At 40.3% G+C, this 24,356-nt stretch overlaps 1 protein-coding gene across 1 annotated transcript in view; it reads left to right on the forward strand.

Moving 5' to 3' along the window:
• LOC126258592 (flavin reductase (NADPH)) overlaps positions 1-19,852 on the forward strand; it is a 55,218-nt gene extending 35,366 nt beyond the window's left edge. Inside the window, exon 5 of the mRNA XM_049955653.1 lies at positions 19,269-19,852. Within this exon, the coding sequence (XP_049811610.1) occupies positions 19,269-19,429 (161 nt within the window). The 3' untranslated portion in view covers positions 19,430-19,852. The remainder of the gene's footprint in view (positions 1-19,268) is intronic.
• Positions 19,853-24,356: the final 4,504 nt, after the last annotated feature.

Here is a 24,356-nt window from a genome sequence, read left to right on the forward strand (position 1 = left end):
AATGACAGCATCATCTGCAAACAATTTAAGAGAGCTGCTCAGATTGTCACCTAAATTGTTTGTGTAGATCAGGAAGAGCAAAGGGCTTATAAAACTTACTTGAGGAGTACCAGATATTACTTCTGCTTTACTTGATGACTTCTCATTATTTAGTACAATCTGTGACGTATCTGATAGGAAATTATGACTCCAATTGTACAGTTGAGACAATACTCCATAGGCATGCAATTTGATTGGAAGTCACTAGTAAGAATGGATAGCGACCATTACTTTTTAAGAATAAAGAGACAATTGTATTTCACAAGAATGATATTTCCTGAATCTGTGTTCGCTATGTGTCAATAAATCATTTCATTAGAGGTAATTCATAATGTTTGAACATAGTATGTGTTCTAAAATCCTGCTTAGTGATGTAGGCTGGGCATATTACTGAAGAATGATTATTGATAACAAAATTGTTATTGAATGTATTAAATAGCTGGCATGATAAATGTATTCTTATATATTAAACTGTTGGATGTAGCGACATCTCAAAATCTGAGAAAGACTTTAGTTTTCCATTCTGCTCCTGTCTTTATCTACTGTTGTATGACTGCACTGCTGTCAAAATAAAATGAGAACACTAACATAAAAAAAGAATTAATAACAAAGAATCAATGCTCAAGGCACGGGACTCGTTCGATTCCAATATTAGTCAATTCCTAGAGAATTGGCTATTCATGGAATCGGAGCTGGTACGTGACGCATCTGGCATACGTAATTAAAATCATTATGGATAAACTTTTTTTACTCTAAGTCCAGTTATTCTCAGTAAATATCAATGCTATTGCTATTATTGCAATTATTAGATGAAATTTTGAGTGAGAAACTACCATCCCCTTCACTGCAGTCTCTAGAAGGAAACTCAGCCTATTTAAATTCAGAGCTAGAAATGAATTTGGTATCTCTTCTATCCACCTTACTCAGGTTAGAGAGGGCTTGGCTGATTATAGGGACAAACGAGGAATTTGATCCAGGCAATTTGTGTGGGAAGGAGTGGGTCCTCACCCTCAGGGAGATAAAAATCATTGTGTAAATCCTTTGGTGTGGTGGTGAGGTTTAAGAGGAACTATTGAATTGGCAGAAGTTGTCATAAGAATTCTGGGTGCACCAGTTACATTTGCTGCTACAGTGTGTGCCTTCAGCACTTTTGGATGGATCCACATTAAAAAAAGAAACAGACTCACATCAGAGAGAGCTGCAAAACTAACCTACCTCTCCTATAAGAAGGTGATAAATAGTGCAGGAACATGACCTAAGTCTGTTGATCCCAAGGAAAAACCCATACTGAACAGTCCAAGCAAAAGCGAAGTAGAAAGGAACCTAGTACTCAACAAGGAATCAGATTCAGGAGAATCTGATGCAGAGTCGGTCGGAACTTCATAATTCTTCTTTAACCTATTAAGATTGAGAAACTTAATGAGAATTTTTTTAAATATTTTTATGTTTGCATAGTATAAGTAAAAATACTACCTACAGGCTAGCTACGTAATATAAACTACACTTTATTTCAAAAATTACTTTTAAACTTGTTTGGGTATTTTTTTTTAAAATTATGTACTACCTCAAGAATCCACCTCATTAAAGACGTAAAAAATTTATTTTTACAGTCCAGTTTATTTCCCCCAATAACTTTCCCCTACCTTTTAGTAACTCTGCTTAGTGGCACTGTCATCAGTAACAACTTCATTGTTATCACGCAGTAAAGGTACTGATTGCATCCCACCAGAATTAAGTATTGCAAAATACATACCACAAACCACAAAGGTAATGTTTGTTTCCCCTGCTTCTGAGTTATTTCAATCGTACAAAAACTGCCATAGACAATAATTACAGAAGTGTGTGTATCTATATATTGTAGTGTATTATTCTGGTATCTAAAGCCATAACTTCCTTTGGGTACAGGAGTTTGTGTCTACATAATTTGTAATATCACGTTTAATGTCCTAATTATTTTGACTGGGGTGTATGTCTTAGACTGAAAACCCACTGACAGGACCAACCGTGTGCAACTAGTCTCAAGTTCTAAATCATGGAACCATTTTAACCACTGTAGCGTCAGTTTTCTTCCTTTAATGCACAAAGGGCATACACCTTGGGGCATCATCGGATGTGTGATCTTGTTGATCTGTGGGTCACATTTAGAAATGTTTGTTTCCTGTTACAAGAGGACAAAGATTTTTAAATGTGGCACACACATCACCAGTATCATACATTTGTGATAATGGCCTAAGGCTGAAACTGACCAGTAATGTAATTTATGTGCTTGATGCATTAAATAAATAAAACTAACAGCCTGTGGTGGTCAAAATGGTTCTATCATTTAGGCAGTACGCTGAGGCTGTGGACCCATACATGAAGAAATTATTGGTTTCAAGTTATTGCACAAGGCAATTAATTGCTCTCCATTGTATAGCGCATAATCTAAAGGTGCAATGTAGCTGTCAGTTTGTGTGCAGCCAAATTCACGAGAATAATGCACACATTATAAATCTGCTGCTAAAATATATAAAAAAAGTGAATATAAGTAGGAGAAAGCTGCTGTGGCCTAATCACATAAGAGGCGCCAAACAAAACATAGTTTTTGAAAGTGTGCTTTTGGAGAAGTCCATTAAGACAGAATTGTTCCCAATGGAGGTGGAATTTGGTTACCATTGTAGACTGCACTATCAAGGAAAACAGTGGCAGAAATTAACAAAAAAAATTGTTGAAAGAAGTAGTTAAAAAATTAAAGATGACTTAACAGGAATATTGAGGGCAACAGGTTTTTTTTCCAGAAATGCATGTACTTGGGTTTATAAATTTACTGTAGTTTTATTGTTTTGTTGTCATGGAACCCAGCTTTCTCAGTAAGGAAACTGAGCAAAGATACCTTGGTAAGATGGTGGACACTGCATTTCTGGCATGATCTTGTTATTTATTGGATATAATTTTGTAAGGTACCATGAAAGTGTGCCAAAGCCTATAGTTAAGAATAATCTTTTTGGTATTCAAATTATTGTCGAAATGTGGACACAACTAGTGATTTGCAAGAGGAAAAGCCTTGTTCACGAACAGACACATATGGCAGTGGTAGAAAATTGGTTGTAGGTGTTGGACAGATATCTGCGTTTTGCAGTTTCTTAAAGTTGTAAATGGCAAAATCTTTGAAAATAGCAATGTCATTTTACATCCAATTTATGTTCCTTGCTATCCCTAATTTAGATAATTGAAAACTATATGTTGTTATTGTAACAAAGAGATCTACTGAAAGTCAGTTTTCTGATTCTTTTATGTTTCCCCCTCAACAGTCTCTATACAGTTAAGCAATTGTATGCACTTTCCAGAAGTTTATGTGATGATCTCTGATTCTTCACTTGTAGGTTTGTGTAAATATATGGTAGAAGCAGCATGCCTCGCTATAGAGCTAACAGTAGTCCTCCAAAGTTCAAAGCACAGGCTTCAATTACCAAACCCACATCCCTAAACTACACTGCTGGCCATTAAAATTGCTACACCACGAAGATGACATGCTACAGACGCGAAATTTAACCGACAGGAAGAAGATTCTGTGATATGCAAATGATTAGCTTTTCAGAGCATTCACACAAGGTTGACACCGGTGGTGACACCTACAACTTGCTGACATGAGGAAAGTTTCCAACCGATTTCTCATACACAAATTGCAGTTGACCGGCGTTGCCTGGTGAAACGTTGTTGTGATGCCTCGTGTAAAGAGGAGAAATGCGTGCTATCACATTTCCGACTTTGATAAAGGTCAGATTGTAGCCTATCGCGATTGCCCTTTATCATATCACGACATTGCTGCTTCCGTTGGTCGAGCCAATGACTGTTAGCAGAATATGGAATCGGTGGGTTCAGGAGGGTAATACGGAACGCCGTGCTTGATCCCAATGGCCTTGTATCACTAGCAGTCGAGATGACAGGCATCTTATCCGCATGGCTGTAACGGATCTTGCAGCCACGTCTCGATCCCTGAGTCAACAGATGGGGATGTTTGCAAGACAACAACCATCTGCATGGACAGTTCGACGACGTTTGCAGCAGCAGAGACCATGTCTGCGGTTACCATTGACGCTGCATCACAGACAGGAGTGCCTGCGATGGTTTACTCAACGATGAACCTGGATGCATGAATGGCAAAACATCATTTTTTTGGATGAATCTAGGTTCTGTTTACAGTATCACGATGGTTGCATCCCTGTTTGGCAACATCGCGGTGAACGCACATTGGAAGCGTGTACTCGTCATCGCCATACTGGCGTATCACCTGGCGTGATTGTATGGGGTGCCATTGGTTACACGTCTCGGTCACCTCTTGTTCGCACTGACGGCACTTTGAACAGTGGACGTTACATTTCATATGTGTTACGACCCATGGCTCTACCCTTCATTCAATCCCTGCGAAACCCTACATTTCAGCAGGGTAATGCACGACCACATGTTGCAGAAAATGTTAACTGCTGCCCTGGCCAGCACATTCTCCAGATCTCTCACCAATTGAAAACATCTGGTCAATGGTGGCCGAGCAACTGGCTCGTCACAATACGCCAGTCACTACTCTTGATGAACTGTGGTATCGTGTTGAAGCTGCATGGGCAGCTGTACCTGTACACGCCATCCAAGCTCTGTTTGACTCAATTGCCAAGTGTATCAAGGCCGTTATTACGGCCAGAGGTGGTTGTTCTGGGTACTGATTTCTCAGGATCTATGCACCCAAACTGCGTGAAAATGTAATCACATGTCAGTTCTAGTATAATATTTTTGTCCAATGAATACCCGTTTATCATCTGAATTTCTTCTTTGTGTAGCAATTTTAATGGCCAGTAGTGTGCATACACGGCAGTAATAAATGCTGTGGTTATTTTCATATCTACAATTGTAAAAGAAGTGGAAAAGCTTCATATAATGAAGAAAGTAGTGCAGAGGTTCCAAGAAACTACCTTACATGTTTTTCAACAACTTCTCGTACTTAGTGACGCTATACTTTCAATATTGAGTGTATTACTAAGACGACAACAATAAAAACACCGGCATCTCAGTTGCCAAAAACATATTATTATTGCATAGAGGTGAAAATTAATGATAGTAGTAGTAGTAATAATAATTATTATTATGAGAAATGTTTCATAACTTAAAATCCAGCTTTCGCTAAAGAGAAGAAAGACCCTTTACTGTATAAACAATGCCAAGATAGTAATGATTTAAGTGATTCAGCATCATCATCCTAAAATGGTTTTCTTTGGCTAGTGGTGTGGATCTTCAGCACAAAATGTCCGTTCCCAGTTCTTCAGAAATAAATGCATCCGTTTAAAGTCTAACAATGAAAACTCCGGACAGGAATATCAACAATGTAGAAAGAGACAGATTATTACTTACTGTAAATATAACATACTAAATTGCAGACAGCTGGAGTTGGCCGTCGTGTGCGTGAAGTGTGCTTGCTTGAGTGAATGTATATTGTGTTTTTCTCTTTTTCTGATGAAGGCTGTACCCAAAAGTTGATGTGTAAGTGTGTTTTAATTGCGCCTTTCTTCAACTTAGTGTGTTATCTTTACAGTAAGTAGCAATCTGTCTTTTTCCTACATTCTCAGTTTAAAGTCTGCATTGACTGAAGGCAGTTGTTCTTCATGTGGCATTGTTGAGGAACATTTACTCCTAAAAATATTGTTGTGTAGGGAAGCAGCCTGCTCACGTCATATAGAATTCATATGCTTTCCATTGTGTGCCAGCCTAGTCCACTGTAACTAGCTATGACATCACGAATGTTGCACAACACTTTAAAAATAAAGTAAATAATCTGGAAAGTTAATAGCATCTCAGGAATGATGATAAAATGGTAATGTGCTAAGTTTCAGTTTAGTAACTTTAACAGTTTTCGAAATTTGGATGTTTTACATAAAAATCATTGGTGCAACAGGAAGGAGCTAGGAATTTCAAAATTTATATTTGGATTCCTTTTTCATTATAATTTAATGGATGTAATATTTTGGTTCAAATTCATGATTTTCTGTTTTTGTGTCCTAAAAGTATGGAAGCAAGATAGATTATGTAAATGATTAGATAAAGCTAGGATGTTTAGATTTAGGTAGAATGGAGATACGCCATAATAACAAAGATGTGAGAAGTTTCCAAAAGGTAGCTATAAAACTATAGCTGTAGCGTCTCTCCAAAGGGCAAATTCAGAGCTCATCTATTCTGTGCAGTGCAACTAAAATAATTCTCTCGCCAAAAGTATTTAACCTAGTCACATCAGAATTTTATTACAGATGCTTACCTGTGTGCTGATAGCACAATTAAATTGAGCGCTTCATTGACCTTCAGCGAATATTATTTAGTAACTTGAAGTGGTGCTTTACTAGCCCTAGCGGCTAGTTAGGAAGGCAAATGTTGGCTGCGCCTTCGGCGGTCCGCACCGCAGCTATATAAATAAGAGCGCTGCAAGGTAGAGTCAGGCCCGAGTTCTCTTCTAGATTCATATCAGCGCGCACTCTGTGTTGGAAGCCGTGTCGCGTTTGTGCAGTTGCCAGGAACAGCCTTGGATGCCGTATTACGTACAGTGTTAATTGCGGAACGACTCCAGTGATTTATTCTCAGTTTGCGCATGTCGTATTTTCACGTGTTGCCACAGGACAGATCTTCTATAATTACTAGCATGGTGTTTGATGAATATTAACATCAAATTTTGGCGAGCATTCACTTTGAACATTTACATCGATAACGGTTATTGAACAGTTTCGCTATCTAGGGATAATAGGATCCGCACAATAGACTCTGAACAGCTCTGATAGTACAATAGCTGATAGTAGCTTAGCTTGGTGAAACATTACGCTTTATCGTTTTCGGAATATAGTGAAAATTGTTATAGTAAACTGCATTTTCTATGAATCCTAGACATCATCCTAAATCGTCAGCGTAATGAACTTCAATGATCAATAACTTTATTTCTCCATCAGAGTGGGCACAGTGAACTTTAATTACAGGCATCACGTTTTTGCTAATCACTTTCTGGTTGCCCACATTGTAGTTAGAGAGCATGTGTTGAGAACGGCAACAATAGAAATAAATTTTCCACCTGCTGCCCCACAGTTGGTTATGCGTAATTTATTATTCTAACCGTGAATATGTATAGTGTTAGGGAACCTTTAGATGTAAATAAAATGTGTTCTGTTAATAAAGAAAACATATATAAGAGACATCGGAAACTTTATCTTAAGAAGATGTGTTTAGAAAACAGTGACAGCAAGTGAGATGAATATTTTCCCACTCCAGAGATGATTGTTAAAATTACGATTGACAAGAAGAGACTGGAGAGAGTTGTGAGCTGCAGTGTTCCTGAACAGTCTTCATAAACATCCCACTATGAATGAGCAAACAAATAGACATGCAGTGGAGGTTTCTCTCCATTCATAAATGTCCAGAAAGTCACATATGCCTTAGCAAGGCATATCTTATGAGGAAATAAAACTTTTTCACCATTATTTCTTCTTACTAACATTATACCACTGAAATGTCTCAAAGAGTATTGGAAAAATGAAGCCACCTTTTGTCACAAAAATAAGAGGAAGTTTACATCTGTTTCGCCTTATTTAAGATGCATTCATTTTACCTCTGAAAGTAAGTAATATGTAAATAACTGTTATTAGAAGAAACAATGGTGCTGTGGTATGAACTTTCAAAATTCAGTTAATACATCACACATAAAATTCCATAAATATGGATTCAAGCTGCAAATGCTCACTGAGTTTGGTATTAAAATTTTGCATATATCGGGGTGTGAAATGTGTACTTATTTTGCTGAAAAAGTTTTTCTGAATTCATTTAAAGAAAATTTCAGTGATAATCAGTTTACATCAGTGATTAGTACAGTGGTGTTGAATTATTTTTAAATTGCTGGAAAACATATTGAACAGGAGCTTAGATAACAGAGAGAAGACAACCCAAAAGCTGTGAAGAGTGCTAAACTAAAACAAGAGCAAAGTAAATCTGTGGTTTGTAGTGTGATTCACGTGGAAAATAACACCACAAACACAAAGGTATATGTGTAGAGGACCACCAAATTTCAAAATGAAATGGGAATTCTTGGGAATAAAAGGGAAGGTGAAATATAAAGCCTAAAAGTATAATAGCCTAAAGCATGTCTACCATTGATCATCATGTTGTTGTTGTTGTTGTTGTTGTGGTCTTCAGTCCTGAGACTGGTTTGATGCAGCTCTCCATGCTACTCTTATCCTGTGCAAGCTTCATCATCTCCCAGTACTTACTGCAACCTACATCTTCTGAATCTGCTTAGTGTATTCATCTCTTGGTCTCCCTCTACGATTTTTACCCTCCATGCTGCCCTCCAATGCTAAATTTGTGATCCCTTGATGCCTCAAAACATGTCCTACCAACCGGTCCCTTATTTTGTCAAGTTGTGCCACAAACTCCTCTTCTCCCCAATTCTATTCAATACCTCCTCATTAGTTACGTGATCTACCCATCTAATCTTCAACATTCTTCTGCAGCACCACATTTCGAAAGCTTCTATTCTCTTCTTGTCCAAACCATTTATTGTCCATGTTTCACTTCCATACATGGCTACACTCCATACAAATATTTTCAGAAACGACTTCCTGACACTTAAATCTATACTCGATGTTAACAAATTTCTCTTCTTCAGAAACGCTTTCCTTCCCATTGCCAGTCTACATTTTATATCCTCTCTACTTTGACCATCATCAGTTATTTTACTCCCTAAATAGCAAAACTCCTTTACTACTTTAATTGTCTCATTTCCTAATCTAATTCCCTCAGCATCACCTGACTTAATTCGACTACATTCCATTATCCTCGTTTTGCTTTTGTTGATGTTCATCTTATACCCTCCTTTCAAGACACTGTCCATTCCGTTCAACTGCTCTTCCAAGTCCTTTGCTGTCTCTGACAGAATTACAATGTCATCGGTGAACCTCAAAGTTTTTATTTCTTCTCCATGAATTTTAATACCTACTCCGAATTTTTCTTTTGTTTCCTTTACTGCTTGCTCAATATACAGATTGAATAACATCGGGAAGAGGCTACAACCCTGTCTCACTCCCTTCCCAGCCACTGCTTCCCTTTCATGCCCCTCGACTCTTATCACTGCCATCTGGTTTCTGTACAAATTGTAAATAGCCTTTTGCTCCCTGCATTTTACCCCTGCCACCTTTAAAATTTGAAAGAGAGTATTCCAGTAAACATTGTCAAAAGCTTTCTCTATTTGCCTTTTCTTAATCTTTCTTCTAAGATACGTCGTAAGGTTAGTATTGCCTCACGTGTTCCAACATTTCTACAGAATCCAAACTGATCTTCCTCGAGGTCCGCTTCTACCAGTTTTTCCATTCGTCTGTAAAGAATTCGTGTTAGTATTTTGCAGCTGTGACTTATTAAAACTGATAGTTCGGTAATTTTCACATATGTCAACACCTGCTTTCTTTGGGATTGGAATTATTATATTCTTCTTGAAGTCTGAGGGTGTTTCGCCTGTCTCATACATCTTGCTCACCAGATGGTAGAGTTTTGTCATGACTGGCTCTCCCAAGGCTGTCAGTAGTTCTAATAGAATGTTGTCTACTCCCAGGGCCTTGTTTCGACTCAGGTCTTTCAGTGCTCTGTCGAACTCTTCACGCAGTATCTTATCTCCCATTTCGTCTTCATCTACATCCTCTTCCATTTCCATAATATTGTCCTCAAGTACATCGCCCTTGTATAAACCCTCTATATACTCCTTCCACCTTTCTGCCTTCCCTTCTTTGCTTAGAACTGGGTTTCCATCTGAGCTCTTGATATTCGTACAAGTGGTTCTCTTTTCTCCAAAAGTCTCTTTAATTTTCCTGTAGGCACTATCTATCTTAACCCTTGTGAGATAAGCCTCTACATCCTTACATTTGTCTTCTAGCCATCCCTGCTTAGCCATTTTGCACTTCCTGTCGATCTCATATTTGAGACGTTTGTATTCCTTTTTGCCTGCTTCATTTACTGCATTTTTATATTTTCTCCTTTCATCAATTAAATTCAAAATTTCCTCTGTTACCCAAGGATTTCTATTAGCCCTCGTCTTTTTACCTACTTGATCGTCTGCTGCCTTCACTATTTCATCCCTCAGAGCTACCCATTCTTCTTCTACTGTATTTCTTTTCCCCAATCCTGTCAATTGTTCCCTTATGCTCTCCCTGAAACTCTCTACAACCTCTGGTTTAATCAGTTTATCCAGGTCCCATCTCCTTAAATTAGCACCTTTTTGTAGTTTCTTTGATCATCATATTACTCTTATAAATGGAAAACCATATGTTTCTGCTGTAGTGCCATCACTATTTGTTGAGGCATTAGTGTGGAAAATAGCAGCTCAGGCACAATACTTGAAGAAGCCATAAGCAACCAGCAGGCACCAAGGCATCAGCAGCTGGATCCAGAAGGAGAGCTGTTTATGTATTGCAAGATGGGCCAAGTCAAGCAGCGAAGTCCTGTTGATGCAGCAGAAAAGGGGCACTTTGCACGATGGGCCAAGCTGTTTCTGCACTCTCGAGGCATGGATTTCTTGTTCCGTACATGCCTCTAAACTGTACATCTCATAACAAGTTTTTTAGCCTGTATAAATAACTGTCAATTCTAGTAGAAATATTCGCAGTCTGACAACCCCCTACTATGATGAAAGGACTACACCAGGTGTTGGAGTGATGGGGGTCAGGTAACTGGACCTCTGCCACTACTATACCATCTTCGAGCACTATGTTCACCTTCCTAGATTTGCTCTCCATCTACTAGTTGGCTGCCACCCGGCACATTCCATCAGCGGCCAAACTGCTGCCCTGAAGGGCAGCAGATCGTGACCAGGGCAGTGAAGTTGTCTGCCCTCCTAGGTTGGTGTGAACATCCTGGCACCATGTGCATACGCCCACGCGGGTGAATTCCACTCCTGGAGGCTATCGTTTCCTGCAAAAATTCCAGCAGACTTCAGTAGTGCTGGTACCTTCTGCATGCAGCCATCCACGCATAAGTGAGACACTCGCCACAGAGCAGGTTTCTGGGCATTAGCATTCCTGGGCGCAGATATGACAGTTGGCTTCCCGGCCGACATCTGGCCACTATAGCACACCATGAATTATTCACTCCATGTGCTAAAAGGGGTGTGGCCACTGCGCCGCAGCACTATGAATGTAGTAGAACAAAGCTCAATAAAATGTTTAACTGCTACCAGTGGTCTGCACCCTTGCCACAACCCATTGCAACACCCAACCCTGTGAGAAAGTGGCTCTTCAATCTGGGCCAATTTAATTGGAGACATAAAAGGGATCTTCAGTGCCTACAAATGCCATCTATGGATGAAGAAAGTGACTCGACTACTACAGGATTGCAGTTTTGTTAACATGCGGTGGGGTGAGTGCAGTCATTTTTTTATCTTTCTGTTTGACTGATAGTATCATGGAGAATCAATATGGCGGGCAGTCGCAGTCAGTTTTCTGAGGATGTGTAAACAATATTGTTAGTTTTGTGACATGTGTTATCACGAGCAAGGATGTTATGGTCAGTACCACGGGAAGTGCCGAAAGGCCATAATGCTGGTGCATGCATAAGTGTTTCGGAGCACACTGTTTGTCGTACATTGCCCAACATGGAGCTCTGCAGCAGACCACACCTATGTGTTCACGTGTTGACCCAATGACATCATCAATTATAATTACAGTGGGCACGAGACCATCAGGATTCGACTGTTGACCAATGGAAATGTGTTGGCTCATCACGTGAATCACATTCTTGCTACACTAAGTTGATGGTTGTCTCCACAAATGCCATTATCGAGGTGAACAGCAGCTCAAAATGTGTGGGGCACCACGGACAGAGGCTGGTGGGAGCAGATTATGCTCTGGGAGACATTCTCCTACACTTACCTGTGAACTGTGGTATAACCAACCAAAGACACACTGACAGCAGCTGCGAACCACCTGCATCCCTTGATGCTTGATGTCTTCCCTGACGGCGATGTCATCTTTCAGCAGTATAATTGTCCATGTCTCGGAGCCATAAATGTGCTGCATTGGTTTGAGGAGCATGATAGTGAACTCACGTTGATGTGTCGGCGATCAAATTTGTATGGTGTAAATCCTGTGGAACCCATCTGGGTTGCTATCGGGCAACCTCACTGCGTACTCACATCAGCGTCTTTTTATAAGCAAATTACATGACTTCTGCATAGACATCTAATGCCACATACCTCCACAAACCCATCAACAAACCTTTGTATCCCTGATACGCAGAATCAATGATGTATTTCATTCCAAAGGTGAACAAACAAGCTATTAAGAAGGTTGCCATAATGTTTTGGCTCATCAGTGTAGATATGATGTAAGTGGGCAGCGTAAAGATTTCTGAGGGGCTAGGGAGGAGGAAACAGCTTGTTGCAATTCTCTGGAATTTGAGGAAGATTTGCAGAAGAGCTTAGAGAAAGCAAGGATTACAGTACGAAGGAAAAGAGGGGAAAGAGAAAGTGTAAAGGGGTGGGAGCAAGACTGTGTCTAGTTTATCTGCTCTTGAAATGTCCAACTACCATTGGTGCAATTAAACTTGTCAACCCTGTGAGGAATAGAATGTAATTGGATGATGTGTGAGATAGTCTCATGAATAGGAAAATTAAGATAATTTATGAAGAGAGTACTGACATTGTGCAAATTCCTGAGAGTTTACACAATGCACAGAGTACTAACATTGTTGATGTTAAGGGGAATAATGTAGAAGTAGTTGCTTCAATATCAAGTGGACTTGCACAATCTCAAGTAGTTGTAGTGCCAGACGAAGTAAGTAGGTGCTTTATGGGAGTGAGTGTGTGTGTGGAGAGGAACACGAATGATTCAAGTGCTGAAGTATCTACCACATTGGTTGATAATGGGTGTTGTTTAGAGGCCATGGAGCCCGGGTAAGATATAAATTCAACTGATTTATTTGTTGGGCAGATTGGAAATGTAGATGATGATGATATAGAGATTGGGGAATGCACAGGAAGCTGTGATGCTAATAGTTGCAGATGTTGTGGAAAACCAGTGAAGATGCATATATTTCTAAGGGACACAGATTTGTCACCACCTACGTTGGCTTTACCTCCTCAGAAGCTGGGTGAGCATAGAAAAAGGCAGAGGAGATGGGTTCATAAAGGTTGTGACCAGGCTGGTAGGGTGGAATTGTTTGAGGGATGTACGAGGGCTATCCACAAAGTACATTACGTTTTGTAATTAAAAATAAATAAAGTATTGGAAATTTTTTTTATTCTATACAGATGAAAGACACACTTAAATACTACTTTTCTACATAGTTGCGATTTAAATTAAGGCACTTATCGTAGTGATGGACGAGCTTGGAAATTCCTTTGTCGTAAAATTCGGCCGCCTGCGCCTTCAACCGGCCGCCTGCGCCTTCAACCACGTGGTTACCTCTTCTTGAAGCTGTGCGTTGTCATCAAAACTCTGTATAGCCAACCACTTCTTCATTGCTGGGAATAAGTGGAAGTCGCTTGGTGCCAGGTCGGGACTGAATAGCGGGTGAGGAAACAGCTCCCACTTAAAAGATTCGAGAACTTCACGAGTGGCATTTGCCGTGTGGGCCCGGGCGTTGTCGTGAATCAGTAAGATCTTTGAGCCCAACTTTCCCCTGCGCTTGTTTTGTATTGCTCTTCTGAGGTTGTGGAGAGTTTGGCAATACCTTTGAGAGTTAATTGTAGTGCCTCTTTCCAGGAAATCCACAAAAATCACACCTTTTCTGTCCCAAAAGACAGTCGCCATCACCTTCCTTGCCGACATTGTCTGCATGCATTTCTTGGGTTTTGGGGGGGAATTTGTGTGCCCCCACTGCACTGACTGCAATTTTGTCTCACAGTTCACATGCTTAACCCATGTTTCATCACCAGTAACGATGCGATCGAGTAATGAGTCGCCATCTTTCTCATAAGCGTCCAAAAACGTTAACCCTGCAGCCATTTGCTGATTTTTGTGAATCTCTGTCAAGATTTTTGGTATCCATCTTGCACAAAACTTGTGGTAACCAAGTTTTGTGGTAATGATTCCGTGCAACAAACTTCGTGAAATTTGTGGAAAACTCGTAGAGAGTTCCGTTATTGTGAAATTACGGTTTTCACGACCCCGTGGCATTGAGTTTTTCGATGGGTCTTCCACTTTGCTCTTCGTTGTGAACGTTAGTTCGGCCATTTTTAAATTTTATGACCCATTGACGCACTCCACCTTCCGTGATTATGTTGTCCCCATACACTTCACAAAGCTGCCGATAGATTTCTATCGGTGTACAGGTTTTTGCAGTCAGAAACGTTATTACAGCACGCACTTCACACTTCGCGGCATTTTCAATTAACGCTGACATTTCTAACTGTCACAGTAACTCAACGGAGTAAAGCACGAACCTCTCACTAGCACGGCAGGATGCCGACTGAGCGGCGGAATGCCATGACACCAAGATGGCCGCACTAGCCCCGCCCCTAACGGACACAAACGAAAACGTAATGTACTTTGTGGATAGCCCTCGTATTTAGCTGTCTACAATGTAGCTACAATCTGATGTGTGTGGCAGGTGTACTGTAGGTGAATGGCACAACACAACCCTGAGAGTAAAGTTCCTGTCTGAACACCATGCCAAAATTGGCTTTCGATGGTGCGTGGTGAAACTCGGAAGGAACAAAATTCCAGCTAGGGTAGGCTGTCATGAGTTTCATCTATCTTAAGGGAAAAATCGATTCAATTGCTGACAAAATCAAGGCATAATTTGTATGATACAGTACTACAAGGCACCAGGAAATTTTGTCAGGGGCTCAGGGTACCATAAAGTCCAGCAGTCTGAGATTAGCACCACAGTAACTGGAACTACCTTTCACCATACTATGAGTCATGTGTGGGGATTGATTTTGGAATATATTTTCTAAGAAAGAATAGATTAGATTAGATTCAGTTTTCGTTCCATAGACCCAAGAAATAAGATGATTCTCGTGGGTGTGGAACGTGTCAGTGAATATAATACTTACTACCCTGATCATTTGTCAGGAGATTGTCGAAATAGGTGAATACAATGCAGTGAACTGGAGCAGCCAGTATATCAGATTGAGACATTGTAATGCACTGTTAATAAATTTATCATACACAAAATATCTAATCTTGACTGTTGCGACCAAGTGTTGTCAGAACTGAAATCTAACAGATATTTTTACTTAAGCTGGCTTAACAGTCTCTGTTAAGATATTCATCTATGGAGTAGAAGGAGTTACCTATCAAAAAGTCTTTCAAATTCTGTTTAAACCATGCTTTATCTGAAACCAAGTTTTTAATGGTTGCTGGAAATTTATTGAAAATGTGTATTCCTGAATATTGGACCCCTTTTTGTACCGAGGTAAGTGATTTTAGGTCTTTATGTAGATTGTTCTTATTCGTAGTGTTGATGCTATGTATTGGGCTATTGGTTGGAAATAGAGATGTATTACTTGCAACAAATTTCATTAAGGAATAAATATACTGAGAAGCAGTGGTTAGAATACAAATTTCCTTGAACCACTTAAGCAATTCTGTGGTATGCCCTTCCCAACTGAATTTATTATCGAGTTGTAATCCCAGAAATTTAACACTGCAACCTCTTCGATCTGTGTGTCTTCATATGTTATACACAAGCTGGAAGGAAATCTCTTTCAGGTTCTGAACTTCATATAGTGGGTCTTCTTGAAGTTTAATGACAGTGAATTAGCTTTAAACCACTTATAATGTCAGTTAGCCGCTATTTCTAAATCTGTACTTGACTTGCTACTTATTGCACTGTTTGTATCATCTGCAAACAAAACAAACTTAGCATCTGGCAATGTAACAGATGAGAGGTCAATGTACACAAGAAAAAGCAATGGACCAATGATGTAACCTTGAGGAACACCACATGTAATTAATTCACAGTCAGATGAAGACTGACTGCTTACTACACAGGTATTTCGCAACGACACCCTTTGTTTCCTGTTAGATAGATAAGACTCAAACCATTTCGCAGCATTGCAGGTGACACCTTAATATTCTAATTCACTTAAGAGAATACTGTGGTTCAAACAATCAAAAGCTTTTGACAGGTCACAGAAAATGCCAGTGGCCTCTAATTTATTATCTAATGAATGAAGTACATTTTCATTGTAAGTGTAAATAGCTTTCTCTATATCAGAGCCCTTAATAAATCCAAAAAGTGACTTGCACAGGATACTATTTGCAGTCAGATGCTTAAGGAGATGCTTGAACACAACCTTTTCATATATTTTTGAGAAAGCCAGCAAAAGTGAAATGGGTCGATAGTTTGCTGGTATTTCTTTATCCTGCTCCTTGTAAAGAGGCTTAACTTCAGCACATTTTAGCCAGCCTGGAAATGTTCTGCCGAAAAGAGGTTGATCACACAAATAACATAAGGTAGAACTCAACTCGCATGAGCACTCTGATTAAATTTATTAATATGTTATCGTACCCACTGGAAAACTTAGATTTTAAGGATTTTTTTATGGATGCTACTTCTTTGGGAGACACAAGTGTCATTTCCATTTTACTGAAGTTATTTTTAAAGACTCCATTGCACTGTTCACCGAACCTGATAACCCCAAGCTGTCAGAAACAGAAATGAAGAGGTTTGCATCACTACATGCACTTGTTACCAAAGTCTCTCTTATCTCTCTTATTTTTAGAGCTATCTGTTCCTCTTCCTTTGTGGCCCCACCTGTCTCTAATTTCACTATATCCCATACAGATTTTATTTTGCTGCCTGATGTAATTATCGTTTTCTCATAATAAATCTGCTTCGATTTCTGAATTATTTGTTTCAATATTTTGCTGTATTATTTGTAATGCATTACAATTCTAACATCAGAACTGTTCGTAGGTAGAAGATGCAGTCTCCTTTTTGTCCCACATGATATCTTTATTCCTTATGTAATCCACGGGTTATTTTTTGTTTTCTGTGTAATTTGAGTTACCTTAAGGGGAAAACAATTTTCAAAAGTGGAGGTAACTTCATTAATGAATGCTTTGTATTTTCCATTTGAGGCAGAAGTATTGTAAACATCAATCCAGTTCCTGTCTTTGAGCAATTTCCTGAATTTCTCAATTTTTGACTTCTTTATTACCTTCCTGTACTCAGATTTAATAGATTTTTTTTATCCTGACAAGTTTCAACACTTAACACAAGATGCTACATGTCATGATCAGATAGCCCATTTACTATGTTTTCTGCAATACTTGCAGATTTTTTATGAAGAGGTTAAAATTTCCTGAAGGTGATCTGTATGTACCTGCTATTATAAAGGACTTATTATGAAATAGTACTTCTGTTGCACAAGCTTCTAAGTGCTGCTCTGAGCAAAATTGATTAATATCAGTATTCTTGAAATAAAAACAGTTTCTGACAAATGTGGCAACTCCTTCTTTCTCCATATTTTCTCTACAGAAATAAGAAGGTAACTTGAATCCTGTAACATTTAACATATCTATACCAGCGGTCACATGATGTTCAGAGAGGCAGATTATTTCAACTGGTTTGCTCAACTCTGATTCTTCACCACAAATAAGCAACTCAATAAGCTTACCCCTTAGTCCTCGGATATTCTGATGCAATAACAATAACTGATTTTGTGCACTGGCTGAATTACAACTGGATGAACCTAATTTTCCTGCCAATTTTTGAGTATCTCTAGTTTCAATCAGAGACTGCCTGCATGAATTGTGTACGTTAAAATATGCTTTTTGGCTGCCCGTTTTATCAGTGTGAATGATAAAGGGTATTGTTGTTGCAGGAATAAATTTTGGGATGATGTTCCAAAACAAAAGGTTAAAAAACCACCAGATAGGCAAAAGAGATGCTGAGCATCAGAGTTTAATGGAAAGGGACCATGTGCGGTTAAAAATGATTTGTTCAGGATAATTTATTAAGAGAGAAAGAGTTCTCAGTATCATTCTTAACTTGTAAGTTAAAAGTAAAAGATAACTGTTGTGTCTGTGAATATTGCAGTATGAGTAGTAATAAGGGATGTGTTTTCTACATAACTGTGTAGATTTTCCAAGCATATTAATTGACGATATTCTTCTTGGGTCTGCAGTCAGATCAAGTAACCATCTGAATACAACCAGCTTTCACAACTGGGGCACTGTGTGTTCACTTGCAATAGGGCAGCAGTGTTGATTTAAGGCACACTTGCTGTTGGTCTTAGGCTGCCGATCACAGTATCAGTCAGTTCTGTCTGGCAAGAGTAGCATACAGCATCATTCTGATCTGAAGATGATGTTCAGGTAGACTACAGAAATATTGTTTTCAGATGATTGCTTGATCTGGTTGGAGGCCCGAGAAGAATACCATCGATATATTTTCTAGTGTTTAAGATATAGAACATTGTTGAGTAGGGCATGGGGCTCTTGACTGGATCTTGTTATGTGTTAAATGACATATGGGGAGTTATTGAGCATTGAGCAACAATGAGCTAGAGGCCTAGAGTTGTAGGGTAAATTCCCGCCTCTGAACTGTGGTTCAGGCCTTCTAATACTTAGGAAAGAAAACTGTAAATATGTGACAAAACAAAATGGTTAGCATGCCTTGATAAGATTACGTACCCCCTGGTTGCATACAGCTCGCACTGGTGACATCAATAGCAATGGCAACAGCCCCACATGTAATGTACATGTAGTGGTATATTTGTTCCCTTCTTATTATAATGATTTTATTTATAAACCTTTTTGATTTTCTGTGATTACTGCATATTGTTCTACATACACATTTTAACACTTACTGTTATCCATTTGAAACACCGAGATGCTTGTGCCTGGAATAAACAAATAAGAGCAAATCTGTATGGGTATGTGTAGCTGCCTGACAGCTTAATTTTCAGCCATTATCTCTTAAATGACTAAACCAAAACTCATGATTTTTGAGGAATCGTTTCTGGTTCCTAGCACTATGTACATATGACACAAAATAAATGTTATCAACCTCACCCCAAAACAAACACTCATAGTTTATTTTTTCTTGTCCTCTGAAAGAAGACAAAGCATTGTAACATATTTTTACAATGCCTTTCATATGTGCTAAATTTTGAATGATCGTAATTGAGCATAATCTCACCCCGTTCCACAATACCTTGAAAATCAAACTATTTTCTATGTCCTGTTCCATATTTGGTACGAAATTTTGACTTTTACCTTCATATTTTGTTTCAGATGAACCAAGCAGTCACTACAGTGTCAAGCATGGATCTTCACCTGGTCGTGCTATTTCAAAACAAGATCTTGGCGCTTTTATGATTGAAAGCTTATCAAACCCAGAGCATTACGGCCAAACATGTGGAATTGCTAACACTCCAGAGGCAGGAGATAAATAATTATATTGTTGTTCTTAGTACAATACAACTTTGTCAAATAATGAAGTAAATATGGCTGTCAAATGAGGGGTTAAGATTGAGTCTGAGTGCATTACATACTGTTCAGCATTAAGTTTCAGTTAAGAGGATTAATGCTAAATATAACATAAGTTTCAAACGATGGAAACTCCATGTAGGAATACAACAATGTAGGAAAAGACAGATTGCTACTTGCCGTAAAGAAGACACATCAAGTTGTAGACAGGCACGATTAAAAGACAGTCACATATAGCTTTCAGGCCGGAAAACCTTGGCTTGCAGATGTGCCATTTTTATCATTGGTTCAGGTTTCCAGCCCAAGATGCTGGAGTTTACGGTCATGTGTATGTGAGGTGTGATTCCTTGTGTGTGTGTGTGTGTGTGTGTGTGTGTGTGTGTGTGTGTGTTTAATGACAAAGGGTGCGGCCAAAAGCTATCATGTCTGTCTGCCTCTTTATGTGTCTTCCTTACGGTAAGTAGCAATCTGTATTTTCCTACATTGTTATAACACAAGTTTGTGATTGTGTAAAGAGCACTGGTAACAATGTATGACTGGATAGGAGTATTTTCATGTTAAGAGGCCACAGTTAATCCACTTATTTTTATGAAATGAAATTCAATAATTTTAGTGGGCATTGTAACTCAACAACTGGACGTTAAACAGTTTTTGATATTGCATGAAACATCTATGTTTTTTCGTTTCTTGTGCTCTTGGTTGTAATTTTCTAGCTCATTATGTAATCCTTTGGCTTGTAGATGTGACATTTTTATAATTCGTTCAGCTTTCCAGCTGTAGAAATAACCCCAATATAAATTTCTCTGTGTGAAGGTGGAAGCATTGTATTATAAATACATAAATAAACAAAAGAGACCTTATTAAAAGATAGAACATTTATGTATTGCATTTGTTCATGGTGCATAGCTACAATCATGTACTATTTTGTTCTGTTCCAAGTATTTTTTAACATTACAACTTGTTGAACACATTCATCTGCAAACATTTGTGACTTTTCTTGTAACAGCTTAAGGTTATCACATGTACAAAATCATTTATTATGGATGTAAACCTCTGCATGTAGTCTGAGAGGAGAGGCTCCTTCATAGGAAAATGTAGTGCATTTGAAGAATACTGGGGAACTTCAATGTGTATTAGACAAAAAACAACTACTCTCATATAGCGAGAAAAATTTGGTTAACAAGTAAGTGGTAATTTGCAATGTACACACATCTGATGAGGGGCATGTTGTCCATTGTTAAAACTTTATGTGAGGGTTAGTTTCATTTTTCAATTTTTTGTCACTTTTTCTTGTATGCATATAGAAATGCTCTAAATTGGTCAGGTAATTTCACAAAAAGTGTTTATTGTTTGATGATATAGTAACCCAGAAATATAATATTGTTACTGGTATTGTCTTATACACAAGAATGTAAAGGTGTGATCCCGAGGCAGTGGCCAAGATGTCAATAGCTGCACAATCTGAGCCACTTGCTTGATTTACAATTTCACAACTTTAAACAGTGGAAAATCCAGGATGGAACAATGACAGTATTACGAAAAGGACGGACTGCTACTCACCATATAGTGCAATTGCTGAGTCGCAGGCAGACAGAACAGAAAGACTGCTGAACAAGTAAGCTTTTGGTCAGAATGCCTTCTTCTGAAGTAGACAAAACACACACACACACACACACACACACACTACCACTACCACTGTCGCTGGCCGAGGCCAGACTGCGAGCAACTGCACACAATGGAAGAAGCAACCTGGGTGGTGGGGGTAAGGAGGAGGCTGGTGCAGGGAGGGGAGAGATAGTGGGGTAGGGGTGGGGTATGGTAAAATGGTGCTTGTGGGAGCACACAGGGACATGGTAAGGAGAGGGTAGGACGAGGTGCATTGCAATTGGAAGGTTAGATGGGGGGGGGGGGGGAGGGGGGAGTGGAAAAGGAGGGAAGTAAAATGACTGTGGGTGCATTTATGGAACAGAAGGCTGCATAACGCTGGAGTGGGAACAGGGAAGGGGTTAAGTGGGTGGAAGGACAGTGACCAACAAAGGTCAAGGCTAGGGGATTACAGGAACATAGTATATATTGCATTGATAGTTCCCACCTGCATAGTTCAGAAAAGCTGGTGTCGGTAGCAAGAATCCAGATGGCACAGGCTGTGAAGCAGTCATTGAAGTGAAGAAACTTGTATTGGACAGCATGCTCAGCAGCTGGGTGGTCCACCCGTTTCATAGCCACAGTTTGTCAGTAGCCATTCATGTGACAAACATCTTTTTGATGTCATGCCCACATAAAATGAAGCACAGTTCTTGCAGCTTGTATATCACATGACTGCTTTCACAGGTGGCCTTGTCTTTGATGGGATAGGTTATGGTGGTGTTAGGATGCTTGGGATAGGTCTTGCATCTAGGTCTATTAAAGGGATATGAGCCATGAGCCAAGAGGTGGGGAGACACTGAGGAGAACAGAGCGCACACAGCAAGCAACTTTTTCATGTTCCAGCACTCTTTTGGTTGCATAGTGGTTTATTCAGGAATAACACACTGCGCACCTAGAGACTTCGCGAGCCAGGGCCCCCTTCGCATGGGACAAGCCCGCGCTTGCAGAGGCCAAGGCTAGCTTTCCTTCTTCTATGCCCAAACTTCGACGTTTCCATTGGCGTTACAGCTGACACACGAAACGCACCTCGCTCGTCCGAAGCTACGGAGAAGAAGCAAGAACTCAACGCCATGAGAGATGCTGACCTGCATGAGGCAGGCATTTGAACGTCCAGCAGTGCCACACCGGATCCAAATGAAAGCCTGAAGCTTCTCACTGGCTTAATGCCAACTGCTACCAACCAACAGAAGAACCTCTTGGGCCTGCCAAGAGGAAAAAGATGGATGAGACAACCCTGTACTCGTCAGCTAACAACTATCAAGGACCTTCTCAGTAACCCTTTCCACTTCAGAACAGCTGGTAAAGATCTTTACAAACTTCAAACCAGAACTACCGTGGATTTAATGAAAGTCACAGAGGAAATCTCAAAAAGGCAATGGGGATTCTACATCTATTCTCCTGACAAACCCATCAAAAAAGTCATTCGAGGGTTCCCCTTCAGTTTCTCGTGCGATTATCTGGGGGAAGAACTCGAATCCACTGGAATTGTCCCCAGGTCAATCTCCAGAGTACAGTCCCCTAAAACACACAAAGACATCCCCCTCTTTACGGTAGTGCTTACCAATAAACCAGACAAGCGAAAATTGCTGACACTGCAACACGGACGTCACAATTGAGTAACCTTGGGGCAAACATGGCCCCACCATCTGTTATCGAAAAAGGCATCAGCCATGTGGCCAGACACTGTGCAATGCCCATTAAGTGCGTGAAGTGCGGCGAAGAACATACCTCCAAAGAATGCCCCAAGGATAAAGACACTTCCCCCCACATGACAAATCTCACCCTGCCAGTTACCTCGGTTGTGAGGTCATCAAAGCCTACAGGACCAGACAAAAGGCAACCACACATCAGGGTCTCACCGATACTGCTATTGCAGCTGGCAGAAGAAACACAAATGTCGCAGCAACCAATGCCAACACTGCCCATCTTCTAAGGCCAATGCCCCCCCCCCCCCTGCAGGTATACAGAGAACCAACCCCCACCACCACAGGCGTGCTCAGTTCATTCCTCATCATCCAGCTCCACCCCCTCCGACCATTGCTGCGCCCCAGCAGCACACAATCAGTGCTGGATTGCCAACAACTCAGGCACAACACAACACGCCCCCCCCTCCCCCCTCAGGAGTTCAACTTGATCTCAGTCATGCAAGCCATGATGAAAGCCATCACTGACGCCCTCCAGGCTATCATGGCCACCATTCCGCAGCAGATTTCTGCTGCAGTTAAATTTGCCTTACAGGCCATTCCAAAGCCAACCTCCACCACTCAATATGGCAGCTAGATTTGGACTAACTGTGTGCACTTGGAACACCAATGGAATCTGCACTCAAGTAGGTGAGTTTCGTCAATTCCTTCAAGACGAAAGAATCAATGTATGCCATGTCACCGAGACACACCTGAAACCTGATACCCACGTATGAGTCGCCAACTACAGCTGTTTCTGGACAGACCGGCCAACTGCTGGTGGAGGAACAGCAGTCTACGTAAGAAACTCCCTGATGCATCATCAACTGTTACTCCCAGCACTAGCCACAGTAGAAGCCACATTGGTTGCAGTTCAAACATCAAGAGGCCACCTACAATTCATCACAGTCTACAGGCCCCCCCGTGGCCATCTAGAAGAAGCAGACGTCAAGGCATTACTGTTGCAACAGGGAAAACTTTCTATTGCCGGCGACTTTAATGCAAAAAACACCAACTGAAATAGCCCCATCACGAATATCAGTGGACGCCGTCTCCTACGAGTTGCAAAAAGAAACCATGCCATCGTTGTGGGACCATATGACCCCACATGCTTTCCAAACAGAGGCCAGAGTGATGTACTGAATATAGCCATCATTAAGAGATTCCCCAATGATGTTACTGCCACCACCAGATGGGCCCTTACCTCAGATCATGTCGACCTTGTCGGCGGCAACAAACTACCAAGACACCACCTCGATATCCGAGGAATCAGCTGGGAAACATACAGCCAACTGCTCGAAAGAGAGCTTCCGGACACACAGACAGCAGGAGCAGAAGCTACACTACTATACATAACATCCAAAGCACTGGACGCTGCAACAGAAGCCACGCCACCCTGACAACCCACATGACCAAAAACTCACCAACTGCCTCCACCCGTCACAGCAGCCATCAGAGAAAAAAACCACGCATTCAGAGAATGGCAGGCAATGCGCAAACCAGCCACAAAGCGCCGAGGAAACCAACTGCGTAGCAGTAGAAAAACACAAGAACCAAGTTTGGG

The sequence above is a fragment of the Schistocerca nitens genome, chromosome 1, assembly GCF_023898315.1.
Source record: "Schistocerca nitens isolate TAMUIC-IGC-003100 chromosome 1, iqSchNite1.1, whole genome shotgun sequence".
NCBI lineage: Eukaryota > Metazoa > Arthropoda > Insecta > Orthoptera > Acrididae > Schistocerca > Schistocerca nitens.